Source organism: Acomys minous (genome assembly GCF_964271855.1).
Source record: "Acomys minous genome assembly, chromosome: 6".
NCBI lineage: Eukaryota > Metazoa > Chordata > Mammalia > Rodentia > Muridae > Acomys > Acomys minous.
In genome coordinates, this window is record NC_140487.1 from 91,641,989 (window position 1) to 91,659,038 (window position 17,050).

General features: G+C 34.4%; 2 protein-coding genes across 24 annotated transcripts in view; one reads left to right on the plus strand and one right to left on the minus strand.

Annotated features, from left to right (window-relative positions):
• LOC311598965 (putative selection and upkeep of intraepithelial T-cells protein 1 homolog) overlaps nucleotides 1–6,156 on the plus strand; it is an 84,691-nt gene extending 78,535 nt beyond the window's left edge. For 5 of the 14 annotated variants that reach the window (XM_084784604.1, XM_084784603.1, XM_084784602.1 and 2 more), the window contains one exon: nucleotides 3,667–6,151. In XM_084784604.1, the coding sequence (XP_084640730.1) occupies nucleotides 3,667–3,860 (194 nt within the window). In that variant the 3' untranslated portion in view covers nucleotides 3,861–6,151. Of the gene's footprint in view, nucleotides 1–3,666 lie in introns of all 14 variants that reach the window. The other 9 variants (XM_084784607.1, XM_084784596.1, XM_084784597.1 and 6 more) reach the window with 4 other exon arrangements.
• The window catches only part of LOC311598968 (selection and upkeep of intraepithelial T-cells protein 9-like), a 366,712-nt gene that overhangs the window by 2,921 nt on the left and 346,741 nt on the right, over nucleotides 1–17,050 (minus strand). For all 10 annotated transcript variants that reach the window (XM_084784618.1, XM_084784622.1, XM_084784621.1 and 7 more), the window contains 3 exons: nucleotides 7,567–7,740; nucleotides 6,697–6,801; nucleotides 3,221–3,343 (listed from right to left, as the gene is read on the minus strand). In XM_084784618.1, coding sequence (XP_084640744.1) covers nucleotides 3,221–3,343; nucleotides 6,697–6,801; nucleotides 7,567–7,740 — 402 coding nt within the window. The remainder of the gene's footprint in view (nucleotides 1–3,220; nucleotides 3,344–6,696; nucleotides 6,802–7,566; nucleotides 7,741–17,050) is intronic.

The following is a 17,050-nucleotide window of genomic DNA, read 5'->3' on the forward strand; positions in this document are numbered from 1 at the left end:
TGCAAGGGCAGAAGTAAGTGAGATTGGAATGCATAGTGTGAAATTCACAAAGAATCAATAAAAAAGGTTTTTTTAATCATTTGCTTCCCACTTGGACTCACTAATGGCAGCATTAAAAGTCTAGTGTACCTGCTTTCATTTAGTGTCTGCCCCTTTCCATTGAGTTACTTTTTTGCTTTTGTAGATAATCACATCAGGTACTTAAGTAAAACTGAAAAAAAAATGGTGGTATCATTGTCCCAACCCTGGGGTTCTATCCTGATAGTTTCATGCCCAGAGTTAACTCAAGAGAACAAAGCTGTACACTGAAGCAAGAATGTTCTCAACACCAAGTCATTCTTCCAAGTCAGAAGGACTTATTTACACAATTTCACATATCTAGAACTGAGAAAATGATCAAGGATGTTATACCTTGAATTTGTGAAAACACAGCTTTTATTTATTTATTTATTTATTTATTTATTTATTTATTTTTGGTTTTTCGAGACAGGGTCTCTCTGTGTTAGCCTTGGCTATCCTAGACTCACTTCATAGCCCAGGCTGGCTTCAAACTCACAGATATCTGTCTGCCTTTGCTTCCCAAGTGCTGGATTAAACGCGTGCACCACCATACCTAGCTGAAAACACAGTTTCTTAAGCAGTGAAAGTGACAAAAGTAACAGAAAATATGTCATAAACATAATAAAATGTATCACAATGAAACATTGTCTTTAAGACACTTTTGCAAATGTTTCTAAGAGCACATTACTTTTAAGAAAGTCTTTTTTATACACAGAATAAGAGCTCTGGTTTTATATTGCTATATTAATGTTTTTACTGTAGATAATTAATATATAGCTAGATATATCTTCTATACAATTTTGAAAATAATATCAAACGATCTTCTTACCAGGTATACATATGTATTTCACTTATGTAATAGCTCTATTTAACTAGAGCTTCCAGGTGATTTTTAACTCAATCGGGAATTCATGTATCTAATTTTGTTTAGTGCCTAACAAAAGTAACAGAATATATAATGTGTAAAATTCTTATCTTTTAAAGTTTTACCTTTTAAAATTATGTTGAAAGTACACTAGTGTGTTCAAGACTTCTAATTGTTTTTGAAACTTTAAAGCATTAACAAATCCTATACAAATAACTCTGATTATTGTCAAATTAATTATATGTAAAATTTTTATAATATTTATTTGGATACGCCTCAAATTTATTTCCATATTCTAGACAAAATATGAAAGACATTTATACATGTAATTTTGTATATTTATTAAAACATACCTAAAATCCATAAGAAATTATACATTATTTAATAAAATTTATTATTTTATTGTTGCTAAGACTTCAGCAACATTATGTTGTATATGTCATTTCTGAACATACATATTAAGACTAATTATATTCAACAGTAATTTAAAATTTAACATTGAAGTATCTCTACTTATAAGCCAATTCCAAAATTAATCGTTTAAATTTGCATGCTGTTTGTCTAACCAAAGACAGTCTATGTTTTTTTGAGTATCAATATTTTTAAAACTTAGTCACCTATAAGTGTAAGAAATGTCATTCATCCTTTGTGAAGACTTAAAAGTATATTCCTTCTTAAATTTCACAACAAGTCAGTTCACACAGCTCTTAGATTTTACTGTTTATTAGCTTGTATCTCCTGTGTAATGTGGAATTTCATATAAAGGTATTTGACAAACAATGCATATGTATTTCTTTGTATGAATCAGAACCTCAATAAATATCTTAAACTTATCCATTGGTTATTAGTTTTGTTTATTTTATTTGTTATATTTTTATATACATTATTTAACGTTTACTAAACACATACTATGCACAAACATTATGGTGATTAACTTCACAGAATTGCAAGGGTTGGCTAATGTGCTATTAAAAGAACTACAGAGTTAAATATGTAATACTTACATGCATATTTATAAATTATGTAGCTGAGTAGCTAAATTCTAATATTATTTTACAACTATTTACTGAAAGCTGAAATATTTCATTATTACTAAAAACTTAAATTCTAAGACTAGATATTTGTTATATTTTATTATTATCCCTTAGAAAAGGAGTGCATCAAGATGAGAGGGAATGTGGGTAGAAATGGGGTAAAATAGATACAGGGCAAACAGAAATCAAGATATATTGTATGAGAAAAGAAAAATCTATTTCCAATAAAAAGGGATGGAGAAAACAAGAAAAGATGGTGTAAGAATAGGATTGGGTGTCCCAGCTCTGAATGATGCTGTTCTTTCTGTTCTTTGGCTAATGGAAAATAAACAGCAAAATAAATCATGTTATGGAATTACATTAAGCCAAAAAATTTCTGAAAAATAAATCCATAGCAATCAATAAGTAAAAGAATCTCAAATATACATTGTATATTTTTAGAATATGTTTTTGAAAAAAATCTGTGTTAAAAATCTGTGTAACCAATTATAAAATGTGAAAATTTTACCTTATGACTCCAAATCAATATTGTTTTAAATAAAGAAAAGTAATTTTATTAAAGTATTTTAGATGCTTGTAATTTTCCCTTTTTCTTCTCTCTTTTTTCTTTTGTGTACTAGCCAAATGTCTAAGCATGGTTTCAGACATTGGACTTTCTCATTCACTATGTGAAACAAATCTTTCCTTCTGGGGGTGAGGGCTTGCAGTCCCCATGGCAAAAGGCACACTTGCCTGTCTTCCTCTTCTCCATCTCCTCATGCCAGCAGATGTCAAGATTTGCTGTTTAACTTTGCCTACCTTAGTCTTGGTAAGCTAAAGAAGGCACATCCCTAAAACAGCACTCAGTGAGAATTAGACTTTCTCAAGTTACAAAGCTGAACATTGGTAACCTAGTACTGTGGAGGAGGAGTCTGGTAGAGCTTTCCATCACTGAGGTTAGCACCACAAAAATTCCTTAAAGGAAAACCAGCAGTGAATGCCATAGGAAGCTTTTAGTCAAGGTGGGTTTCCCATTTCAACTAACCAAATAAAGATAGTTCCCAACAGGCGAACCTACATGCTAACCTAATGAACAATTAGCATGGCCTATACGAATGCTAAAATGCCCCCCATTCTGCTTATGAAAGTTTAAAAAAATATATCAATAAACTAAGCTTCTCTTTTCCTCCAGTTTCACCAAGTGAAGATTAAATGCATAGGGATTTGGGTAGAAAAACAGGAGAGTCATCCTTGGAGTTCCCAACCCAACTGCTTAACTTACGGTTTAGGATCCAAAGTAGAAGCAAAATGAGCACAGTGAAAAATGTCATCATCACAACCAAGATTATGCATACATCCCACATCCAATTAATATACAGTGGGTACGCATCATCCACCATAGAAGCTGGGGGGAAGAAGGAAGAAATGTTAAGCATATTTTAAAATAAGTAAAACAGATGCAGGGAAATATGCATAAGTTATGAAACTGGACCACAGGACCCTATTTAACAAGAGAAAGGAGGCTTTAAGTAGCCTTTATTTTCTGGACAAAGTTTAGGCAATGTATCCAAGGTTTTAGGACAAAACTTTGCAGTTTGAGTGAGTCAAAGGGTTTTGCAGTTTGGTCTGAGTCATACATGTAAATTGTATGATGTTGTTATTTTTACTCATTTATCCACAGGTAACTGTGAGTAACATCCTCTTGTTTATTTTTATTTTCTGCTTTAGGTGCTGCCAAAGCAAGATGTTGCAGGAAAAGCACAGAGGAAATACATCAGTCCAATGTGCACATACACACAAACACACACACACGTGTCTGTGCATGCATGCATGCATGCATACCAAGTACATCCTGTGTAACATTGCATATGTGTTCTTCACTGGAGGGAGGTCAACATAAAAAAGGCTTTAAAGAATATTGACCCTTCCTCTCTCAGGAGTTATCAAATGCCAGCATCTCCATGGCTAGGGATGCAACTTAATGCACAATTCATCTATCCATGCTGGAGTTTTGTCTGGCTCAAGTCTGCACAGGTCTTGTGCATGTTGCCTCAATTGTTATGAGTCCGTATCTGTAACTTCCCTGCTGCATATGGAAAACAATCTTTCTTTGTAGTCATCCACCACCTATGACTCTTACAACCTTTCCATCTCTTCTTCTGTATTGACCCATGAGCCTTAGGAGGAGATGTGCTATGAATATCCTGCTTAAGAATGACCATTCAGAGATCTTTTATGCTCCGCACTTTGATCTCTGTTAATTGTCATCCACTGAAAATAGGAGCTTCTCTTATGAGGCCTGACAGATACATAAACTGGGCTCATGTCACCTGTGGTGATTATGTACACACTGCATCTGACATGACATCTGACGTCCAGTTCTTTTTCATTATGTTTAATTTCCTGTTTAATGTCTCTGGTGAGCAATTTTTTATTTTAATTAGCATAATAGAATCTATGTAGATATTCTACTTGGTCTTTTTAAATATTCTTATATATTTATTATAGTTTTTCATTATCTGTTAGTATTTTGGGTCCATTCTTTCATTTTTAAATACAAAAGATATACTTCATATATATAGGATGTCTAGATATGATTGCTCATTTTGAAACTCTAAGCTTCTTTGACAATGCCTTTTCATATTCAATGGGAGAACCCATCAATTGTCTTTGTCTTCAAATTTTGCACAGAATTCATAGCAGTTAATAGCTGTAATTTTGGTAAGGGAGAATAATGTCTAAGTTATTTTCTTTTTGCAAAATTTATTTCTTCATGTGCATGAGTAATAGAGGCCAGAATACATCTTTGGAATCCCTGAAACTGCAGTTATAGTCAGTTCTGGACTGTCATATAGATGCTGGAACAGAATCCAGATCTTCTGCAAGAGCAGCAAGTGCTTTTAACTACTGAGCCATCCCCAGTCCCTAAATTCTACTCTTCATAGAATTCCATGAGATAAACTGTTTTACTTACTAAAATAAATAAAATTTTTACAGACTATTTCATAGTTCATTACTTTGGGCCCCTCAGATGAATGTGCAAATTTTGTTTGACTCCTCCTTAAGTGGGTTTTAAGAAGTAGTATGTTCCTACTTAATCCTGATATGTACTTTAAAATCAGAGTATCAGGATCCCCCTAAAGCCTTCACTTACCAGGAAACTGAGACAGAGGGGAGGACATTCTAGTGGGATTCTAGATGAGAGAATCATGGGAGAATGGCAAAGTAGAAGGATCCAGAGGGTCCTAGAAGCCTACAAGTAGAACATTATGATAGGCAGATTTGGGCCCAGGGGTCCCGCTCAAACTAAGGCACCAGCCAAGGACAATACAGGCGGTAAACCTTAAACCCCTACCCAGATCTAGACAATGGACAGAACACTCTCCACAGTATTGTGTAGGGTGGGATATTACTTTCTCATACTCTGGTGCCTCACCTTTGACCATGTCCCCTGGAGGGGGAGACCTGGTGGCACTCAGAGGAAGGACAGCAGGTTACCAAGAAGAGAATTGATACCCTATGAACATATATAGGGGGAGGTAATCCCCCTCAGGAACAGTCATAGGGGAGGGGAATAAGGAGAAAATGGGAGGGAGGGAAGAATGGGAGGATACAAGGGATGGGATAACCATTGAGATGTAACAAGAATAAATTAATAAAAGAGAAAAAAGTAAAAAAAAACATGAAATCAGAAGGAAAGCAGATGAGAAATAAAAGATTCACATATATTTATGTTTTCTATTACTAGAAACATTATTCTTGCGTTCTTGGGGGCCAAAATAAACTTTAGAAATCACATAGATTTATAAGTGTTAGATAGAAAGATGTACTGAAATCATAAATACTTGTTTGGGGTTAGTTAGTGTATTCCATTGTACTAAAAGTTAATTAGATGTTCCATATCTTTATATGGTATTGCTATTTTGCATTGGATCTTGCAGAAGTTTTCTCTGAGTTCGTTATAAAGAATTTGAGCTTTGTTTTTATTATTTTCAGTGAAATGGAGGTTTATTGGCAGACATTCTGAAATGTGTGTTAAATTGGTAAAGGACATATCTGTATCTAATATCTGATATAATTTTGTCTATAAATGAATGCAAATTCCTTATGAATAACAACTAGATCTTTTGGGTTACTTTTATGGTAGCTTTTTAAATAAAATACTTCCTAATATACATAATGAAATGAAAGATGTTTTTAAATTCTCAGATACTACCCTATACCTAGTATGTATTGTAGTATGACCATACATTCAAATAGTCTGTAAATACAGTACATACACAAGAGGATCAAATATCAGCTTTCAGAAGCCCTAGAAAATGAAAATGAAATAAGAAAAAATTGTACATCCTTTTTTCATTATTTATCAGAAGGGATATCTAAAACAAAAAATATTTTAATGTCTATGTATTATTGTCTTAGTGTAAATGATAGGTGACATCACAAAATGCGCTTCCTAAATGAATGTCTATATGTGAAAGATTAAGTGGAGGTCAGACCTGGAAAAATAAACCTCTTCATTATTATATAAGCAAATGTAACTATGAATATGAAAATACAAGCAGTCGTGATAGAAGCCTAAAACCTTAGAAAATATATTGTTCAGAGCACAGCATTTGATGCCCCTGGGGTGTTCCTGAAACAATGACTGCTACTGCTGTGACAAAGGTTACTCAACTTTATCTAAATAGTTCCAAGATGAGAAGGCACTGGGCAGAGGGAAAGTGAAATAGCAGATCCCAATCTCATTCCACTCACCTCTGCTTCTGAACTTCAAGTAGAGAGGGAGGAAGGCAATATACAAAACTAACAGTAGGCATTCCCAGATAAGCTCATAGCCAAGTCTCCTTTTAGTCTTACAATCTGAAAAAAAGAGTCAGTAAGATGTTTAGGAAGCTAGGACTTTGGGAATGCATTGGAACAACAAGAGAAATGCCTAATATAGTCAGTGTCTTGAAGGTCTTGGGGCTATACCCATTTGTTTACTTAGCTTATGTCAAGGCTAAGGCCTCAGAAGCAAGATTTTTAGGGTTAGGGTTAGGGCTAGGGTTAAGGTTAAGGTTAGGGATTTTTAGTGAAGGTAAAACTTAGGGTTGTTTGAAGTTATGATTTATGGCCTTTTAGGCTGAAGATGGAAAGAAACTTAAAAATAAAATCAAATGCTAAATATCTTCTAACTTTTCTCATGACTATTCAGCATGTAGTCACTCTGAAAATATGATTTGAAGGATGTGGGATTCTGTTCATTCCAGCCTTGTCTACATGATTAAGTGCCTAAAGGGGTGGGATCCACCAAGTGCAGTTTCTGTGGAACTCTGTGCTACCTAAAAGAGGAAGAAGCTGCCTTGGAAACCAAGACTTTAGCGGTTATGACATTCATTCATCCAATAACAATGACTCTGAAGGAATCCTGAGACCTTGAAGGGAGTAGTGTACCCTAGCTCTACCTATAGCCCTAAGAACCACAAAAGAAGGAAGGCTGGCAGCTTAACCTGAGAGTCTCTGAAGGTTTTGAGATCTCTTTTGACAGGAAATATTGGGATGCACTGAAGTTCAAAGTTACACAGTTTTTTATACATAACATCTGAATATTGTGTTTCAAAAAGAAATTGTTTCAGAACTTTTTACCTTTCTTGCATTTAACACATCGTCCTAGAAAAGGGGAAACATACTTTTCTCCAAGACAGCAAAAAACAAATATTCCTCTGAGAATATTAAAGAAAACTACAATGATCAAATATATTACAGGACATGAAAGTCTATTTGACATCAATGATATATACTCTGGTTTGAACAGGACATCTGAAAGAGAGAACAAAAGAACCTGGTGTTATGAATTGTATATACATTAGCAAATAAAAGATTCACAGTACAGCCTAAGTCCCTAGTTGGCAGATTCAATCACTGAGAAGTATATGGACCACAAGGTTCTGTCTTTGTTACTGGAATAAATCTACTGGTGGAATCATAAATTGATGGCATTTTTGGAAAGTGGAAAATGATAGAAAATGAAGCTGGGTGGATAAAGTAGATAACTGGGGATATGTTTTTGAAGGATATCTTGCCCTACCCCAGTTGTTCTTTCCTGGACATCTTAATATTTGGTCATTATTTGAAACTGAGATTATTTAAGTACCTGAAAAGAATGGAGACTAAACATTAAAGGAGTCTAGGGATTCTTGCCACAGTCTCAGGAATATGGCCACTGAGGAAGATGTAAAGGAGGAGGTAAGACAGTCAATCACTTTTTTCTACTAAATAGTCTGATATGCTAAAGACATTTATGTCCCTTAATCTGACTATCAGACTATTGAAACAATGTACCCCCAAAGAAATGAGGATTTTCCTAGGATTTACATACTCAGGGAAGAAAAAGATTGCAGTCCAAGGGGAAACTTATTTCCCAAAAATATATATTTCACACAGATCTAGCAACTTGTCAGAGTGCCTTACAGGATGAAACTGAAGCCAGGACAATGATGAGCCAATTTTGGTAGTGGGGTACCACACCTTGATCAGGATTTTCTTTTTATGTGTGTGTATATATATATATTTGGCTATATATTTAAATTTTAATCTCTCTTCAGGTTCCTTAGGAGAGTGACTGGGTCTTTTTGTCTCTCTTCCTAGAGTAGCCACATGCAGAAAACCTCCCCTTTTTACTTTTCTCTACTAACTTAGCTGTTATAAGTAGTTCTTTGGCACAGACTATAACCCTAAACTTTAGTATCAGGTTTTTTCCTTTAAGGCCCAAGGCTTGAACTAAGGTAGAAAGCCTTTCTAACTGCTTAGCCATCTTACCAGTCCTTATGAATAAGTAAAATGCCATAACTATTCCTTCATCCAATTCTGTCTTATTCTGTGATTAATAACCTCTAAATTGGTCTTTCCTCTAAGTCCAATTTCATTAACTAAGAGCCCTCATCTACACATATACTACAAAAGACGAGTAAAGTGAGGTTCTTAAGTACACATTTTATTTCTTCACCAGCAATCTTGCATGGATAATTGAGCTTTATAGTCATAATTCTTTATTTATGGGTTATATTATGTCACTGTGACAAATGTCTTCATAAAAATCCTTAAAGGAGACAACTCTGCTATCCAAGAGACAACAACAATGTCAAAGATCCAGGTAAAATTGTGCTTTATGTCCTATGCCCACAAACTCCCTCTAAAATATACCCAATGACCATAAACTGCGGCCCATCTCCTAGGCTCCATATTATGCCCCAAAACTTCAGCATATGACCTCAGCTTTCCCAGACACCATTCTGATACAAGGGACCCCAGAAATAACATTGGCACACAAAACTTCAGAGGGCACACAGGCCACAAAACCATAGTAGAAATACCCTACTGGCCCTTAGAACTTCCTGGTTCCAGAACCCCAGGCCATTCACACCAGAAGACTGAGAAGAAAGAAAAACCAAGGGGGGAAACATCAAAAAAACTAACAAAAAAACCTTATAAATCAGCACTTAAACCTATAATAACCCAGATGGCTAAAGGCCAACAAAAAAGCACAACCAACAATAGCCAGGGAAATATGGAACCACAAGAGCAGAGCTATCATAAGTCCTGTATATTCCAACACAGATGAAGCCCAAGAAAATTGCATTAAATCCAATCCTATGATGATTATAGAGGGGGATTAAAGGGGAAATTAATAAATTCCTTTAAAAGGCATAGGAAAATACAATCAAATAGGTGAAGGAAATGAATAAAACTGTTCAAAACGTGAAAATGGAAACAGAAGCAATAGAGAAAAAAACTGGGTGAATCCTGGAGCTGGAAAATCTAGGTAAGTGAACAAAAACTACAGATGCAAGCATCACCAACAGAATATAAGAGATAGACAAAAGAATCTCAGGCCTAGATGATACCATAGAAAAAAATCAATACATTAGTAAAAAAAAAAGTTGAATCTAAAAGGTTCCTAAAACAAAATATGCAAGAAGCCTGGAACAGTATGAAAAAATCCAAACATAAAAATAATAGGAATAAAAGAAGGAGAAGATTCCAAGCTCAAAGGCCCATACACTATTTTCAATAAAACCACAGAAGATATTTTCCCCAGCCTAAAAACAAGATGCCTAAAAATATATAAGGGTACAGAACACAAAATGGATTGGACCAGAGAAGAAAATCTCTCTACTACATAATAATTAAAATACTTCATTTACAAAACAAAGAAAATTAAAATGTATGAGGGGAATGAGCCAAGTAACATATAATAGCAGATCTATGAGAATCACACCCGATTTTTCAACAGAGATGCTAGAAGCCAGAAGGGCCGAAAAAAAATGTCTTGCAGATTCTAAGGGGTCACAAATGTCATCCCAGATTACAATACTCAGCAAAACTTTCAAAAACCATAGGTGGAAAACCAAGATGTCTCATGACAAAAACAAATATAAACAATGCCTATCCACAAATCTAGCTCTATAGAAGATACTAGAAGGAAAACACAAACTCAAAGAGGTAAAGAAAACTACAATAATTTCACTCCAGGAAAAGCAAAAGAAGAAGGGACATACACGCACACACGCATGCACACACACACACACACACACACACACACACACACACATACAAACAAACAAACACACACTACCACCAGCAATATCAAAATAACAGAAATCAAACATCATTGGTCATTAATATCTCTCAACATTAATGGGCTCAATTACTCAGTAAAAAGACATTGACAAACAGAATGCATCAATCTGAAGCATACAAGAAATATACCTCAATATCGAATATAGACATTATCTTAAAATAAACAGTTGGAAAAAATTTACAAGGAAGTGAACCCAAGAAACAAGTTCGTGTAACTATTCTAATATCTAACAAAAATGACTTCAACCAAAATTAATCAAAAGAGATAGAGTATGATATGTTATACTCATTAAAGGAAAAATCCACATTTCAATTTTTAGCAACTATGCCCCAAATACAACAGCAATCACATTTGTAAAGAAACATGACTAAAGCTTACATCACACATATAACCTCACACATTAACAGTCATTAACAGTGGGAGACTTCAATACCCAAATCTAATGAACAAACAGGTCCTCTATACAAAACTAAACAGAGCTAAGAGACTTTATGACTCAAATGACCTAAAAATTAGCTACAGTTTTCATCAAAAATACAAAAGAATATACCTTCTTCTCAGCACATCAGGGAATATTCTCCAAAATTGACCATATACTTAGTCACAAAGCAAATGTCTACATATACAAGAAAGTTGAAATAACCCATTTTATCCTATCAGACCACCACAGATTAAAGCTGGATTTCAATAACAACAGAAGCAACAGAAGCCTACAAACTCATGGAAGCTAAATTAGTCTATAATGAAGGACTACTGGGTCAAGGCCAAAATAAATAAAGAAATTAAAGACTTCCTAGAAGTTAATGAAAATGAACACACATCAAACTCAAACTTTTGAGACACATTGAAAGTGGTGCTAAGAGGAAAGTTCATAGTACTATTGTATTCATGAAGAAATTGGAGAGATCTCATACTAGCAACTTAACAGCACATCTGAAAGTTATAGAACACAAAGAAGCAAACACACTAAGAGGATAAAAAAGCAGGAAATAATTAAACTGAGAACTGAAATCAATAAAAAGAAAAAAGATAACAATACAAAAAATCAAGAAAGCAAAGTTGGTTCTTTGGGAAAATCAACAAGCTATACAAACTTTTATCCAAACTAGCTAAAAGGCAGAGAGAGGAGATACACATTAACAAATTCAGAAATAAAAGGGGGACATGACAACTGACACCAAGGATAGCCAAAGAATTATTATTTCATACTTTAAAACCTGTACTCCACAAAATTGGAAAACATAAAATGAATGGACAATTTTCTAAATAGTTACCAGTTACCACAGTTAAATCAAGGTCAGGTAAATAATCTAAATAGACCTATAAGCCCTAATTAATTAGACACAGTCATTAAATGTCTCCCAACCAAAAACAGACCATGAAGAAATGGTTTTAGCACAGAATACTGCCAGACTTTCAAATAAGAGCTAATGTCAATACTCCTCAAATTATTTCACAAAATAGAAACAGAAGAAATACTGCCAAATTTATTTTAGGAGGCCAGAGTCACCTTGATACCTAAACCATGAAAAGACTCAACAAGGAAAGAGAATTTCAGATAAATTTCCCTTATGAACATTCACATAAAAATAGTAAGTAAACAAAAATTAAATCCAAGAATACATCAGAAACATCATCCACCATGATCAAGCATGCTTCATCCCAAAGATGCAGGGATGGTTCAACATATGAAAATCTACCATATAAGCAAATGGAAAGGAAAAAACACAATGATATTATTAGACACTGAAAAGCCTTTGACAAAATTCAACACCTCTTCATGATAAAAGTCTTGGAGAGATTAGGGATACAAGGAACTTAATGAAACATAATAAAAGCAGTATACAGAAAGCCAATAGCCAACATCAAATTAAATTGAGACAAATTTAAAGCAACTCCACAGAGACAAGGCCAGCTGTCCACCCTCTTCATATCTATTAAATATACTACTTTCGATTTTATTTAGAGCAGTAAGACAACTAAATGATATGAGGAGGATACAAAATGGATGGAAGAAATCAATGTATCACTATTTGCAAATGACATAATAATATATATAAGTAACATCAACAATTCTACCAGGAAATTCCTATAGCTGATAAACACCTTCAGCAAAAAAAGGGGGGGGGAATACAAATTTACACAAAAAATTAGTAGATTTCCTATAGACAAATGATAAATTGGCTGAGAAAATTAGGGAAGCAACACAATTCACAAATAGCCACAAGTAATAGAAAATACCTTAGTGTAATTCTAACCAAGCAAATGAAAGGCTAGAAGAGGAGAATTTCAAGTCTTTTAAGAAGGAAACTACAGAAGACGGCAGAAGATGAAAAGATCTTCATGTTTGCAGATCAGTACAATTCTTTACAATCTTGAAAAAACAATACTCAACTTCATATGGAAAAACAAAAACCCAGGAAGCTAAAACAATTCTGTACAATAAAAGGACTTCTAGAGACATAGCCATCCCTGATTTCAATCTGTACTACAAAGCAATGTTAATTTTTTTAAAAACTACAGAATATTGGAATAAAAACAGAAAGGTTGACCAATGGAATGGAATTTAAATTCCAGAAGTAAACCCCTACACCTATAGACAGTTGTTTTTTTGTTTGTTTGTTTTTCGAAACAGAGTTTCTCTGTGTAGTCTTGACTGTCTTGGACTCACTTTGTAGACCAGGCTGGCCTCAAACTCTGCCTCCAGAGTGCTGGGATTAAAAGTATGTGCCACCATGCCTGGCTCGAGATTTGATTTTTGACAAAGATATCAAAACTATAGACTGGGAAAAAGAAAGCATCTACAACAGAGAGTAGTGGACTAACTGGATGTCTTCATATAGAAGAGTGAAAATAGATTCATATCTATCACCATGCACAAAACTCAAGTCCAAGTAGATCAAAGACATCAACATAAAACCAGATACACTAAAAATTTTTAAATCAGATACACTAAGCCTGTAATAAGAGAAAGTGGGAAATATCCTTTAACACATTAGCACAGGAGACATCTTCCTAAACACAATTCCAATAGGGCAGGCACTAAAGTCAACAATTAATAAATAGGACCTCCTGAAACTGAGAGTCTTCTGCAAGGCAAAAGACACTATCAAAAGAATAAAAAAGCAGCCTACAGAATAGGCAAGGATCTTTACCAACCCAACATCCAACAGAAGGTTGATACTAACCTATATAAAGAACTCAAGAAATTAGACATCAACAAACCAAATAAACCCATGATAAACGGGGTACATATCTAAACAAAAAAGTTCTTGACAGAGTAATCTCTTGTGGCCAAGAAATACTTGAAAAAATGTTCAACCTCCTCAGGGATCAGGGAAATGCAAATCAAAATGACTCTGCGGAGGAAGGATAGCAGGCTACCAAGAAGAGACTTGATACCCTATGAGCATATACAGGGAGAGGAGGTCCCCCTCAGTCACAGTCATAGGGGTGGGGAGTAAGGGGAAAATGGGAGGGAGGAAGGAATGGGAGGATACAAGGGATGGTATAACAATTGAGATGTAATATGAATAAATTAATAAAACATTTTTTAAAAAATGAAAAAAAGCCACTCATCAGAATGGGTGAGACCAAAACCTCAACTGACAGTTCATGGTGGCAAGGATGTAGAACAAGAAAAACACTCCCTCATTGCTGTTGTGAGTGAAAACTTGTACAGTCAATTTGGAAATCAGTTTGACAGTTTCTCAGAAAATTGGGAACAGATTTACCTCAAGACACAGCTATAGCACCACTGGGCATATATCCAAAGGACCATCAATCCTTTCACTAGGCTATTTGCTGAACTGAGTTCATATTTGCTGAGCATTAATAATAATTTCCAGAAAGCTAAAACAATCTATGAAGTGAATGTAAACATATTTTTGTTTTACCACAAATGTTGGAGGTGAAACAGACTTGTGTAATGTCATGCAGTTTGTCCACTGCAAACAGACTTGTGAGAGAACACGTGACATTTGGTCACTAAAAGAGAAACTGCCTCTTCCTGGGTCATGCTACATGGTATATGCCAACTGATAAAAATACTGGTATGGACTCTGAGAGGGTGTGTGTGTGTGTGTGTGTGTGTGTGTGTGTGTGTGTGTGTGTGTGTGTGTGTGTTTTCCAAAAACAGAGGTCTGTTTTTTTTTTAACTTTTGGCATCACTTCCCATTGTTTGGCTGTTCACACCTCAGCTTCCATAGAACAAAGACAAAAAGATGTATATGTAGATAGACCTGATCATAAACCTTATAGTATTTTGCTTACTTTGCCTTCAAATCACTCTCCTACTGGTTTCATTATGCAAAGAGGAGACAATACTGTGAAATGGATTTTCTTAGAACATAAACATAGTTAAAAATTGAAGAAAAACACAGAAAAAATTCTGAATTACTTATAAAAGGTAGAATAATACTGCATCTTATTATGACAGGAACAGGACCCACCTGCAATTGTAGTGCCTGTTACTAATACTGATATTATGTCATTGTGTGTAATCAATGAAGATTGGCAAAGAGCTTGTGGTAATTAATTGGGAGGAATTATTAAAAAGTATTGGAAAAGCAAATGCATACAGTTTATAAAAAGAACTAATTGGATTCTTCCACATGTTGTAAAGATAATACCAATTCCAGAGGTACCAAAATTCCATACTGATGCAAACAAGATGGAAATGGCAGGTTATAAGTCAGATAAATAACCAAGGTAATCAAACACCCATATACCTCAGCTCAAAAATCAGAATTCAATCCTTATAGTGCTATTAGATTTTCCTGAATCTCTTAATATAATTACTGACTCTCAATATGCAGAAAGAGTTCTTTTGCAAATAAAACTTCTAAATTTACTCCTGATAACTCAGAATTGACTTTGTTATTTATAGACTTGCAACAAGCCATCAAAAGTGAAAATTATCCAGTATATATTGCTCATATTCAGTCTCACACAGGTTTACAATTGGCACAAGGAAATGAGGAAACTGAGTAATTACTAATAGAAAATATGTTAGAAGCCTCAAGTTTTCATGAAAAGTATCATGTTAGCAATAAACATTTAAAGAAAAAAATTCTCCTTTACTTGGCAAGAAGCCAAAGAAACAAATAAAAAGCGTCCTATATGTTATCTGTATAATCAAATTCCATTGCCTGCTGGAAGTAACCCTAGGAGTACCAAAAGGATAGTAAAACTCTGGCTGAATGATGTGTTTTATTTTGCAGAATTTGGAAAACAAAGGTATATACATCATACCATTGATACATACTCAGGATTTCAATGGGAAAGTGCTTTAAATTCTGAAAAGACTGATTGTGTAATTGCACACTTATTGGAAATAATGGCAATTATGGTGATACCTGCACAAATTAAGATTGACAATTCTCCTGCATATGTATCCAGTAAGATGAAGAAATCTTTGTATATTATACTATAAAGCATGTTGCTGGTATATCACACAACAATCCTACAGGACAAGCAGTTGTTAAAAAAAACTAATAATACCTTAAAAGAGATGCTTATTTTTTAAAAAAAAAAGGAAAGATAAAGACACCACTCCCAGGGACATATTAAATAATGCTTTCTTGACTCTAAATTTCTTAATATTGATGAAAAAGGAACAACAGCAGCTGAGAGACATTGGATTATAGAAAAAATGAGAAATTAAGACAACCAATATACTATAAGGATCTGTTAACAATGGAGTGGAAACCTGCAATAGTTTTGCGATGCAGATGTGTTTATATGTATTTAGAGGGAATGAAAAACAATGGTTACCAACAAAACTTATAAAGATTCTATCTGACCATGGAAGACACCCTACTATCTGAAACTTAAATGTCTTCTCATAGCAAGGGACATATAGTATGGATATCACCATTCAACAGACTTGTAGCATTGATCGATGCCTTACATCTGCTCAAAAATAGGGCAAAAATTTATCTTTAGCTGATTTGTAAACTTTACATATTCCATATATATAAATGTAGAAATGTACCTATAGTTTTTAAACTTTGTTTATTTACAGAACAAAGAGCCATAATAATGAAGACAAAGCAAGTAGACCAGGTGATTCAGCCTCATAGACTGACTTAGCTACTGTTTCCTCAAGAATTTGCATGCAAATTAGCTTCAAAGGGGCCAGCACAAAGAATTGACCCCACTGGTATTAGACAGAAAAGGATACAGCTAACTTTTCCAGCACTTAGCCAATATCCTAATTGTTAAGGGTACCCAAAAGATGTTTTTACGCCCCCCAAAATCAAATTTTGATTTTAAGAACATGACATTCCTATTCCCAATAGGTGGGTTGAGTGCTGTTGGTGGGTTGCCAATGTTTATTATTGTCTAGGTATGTTGGTTATAAGTTAGTAAAGGTTAGATTTAGGCATTTATTTATTTCTCTTCTCCTTCTTTCTCTCCTATTTTTCTTTCCTAGGGAATGATGAAAAGGGGATATAGAATTATAGGATAAAATGAAGATTATTGAAT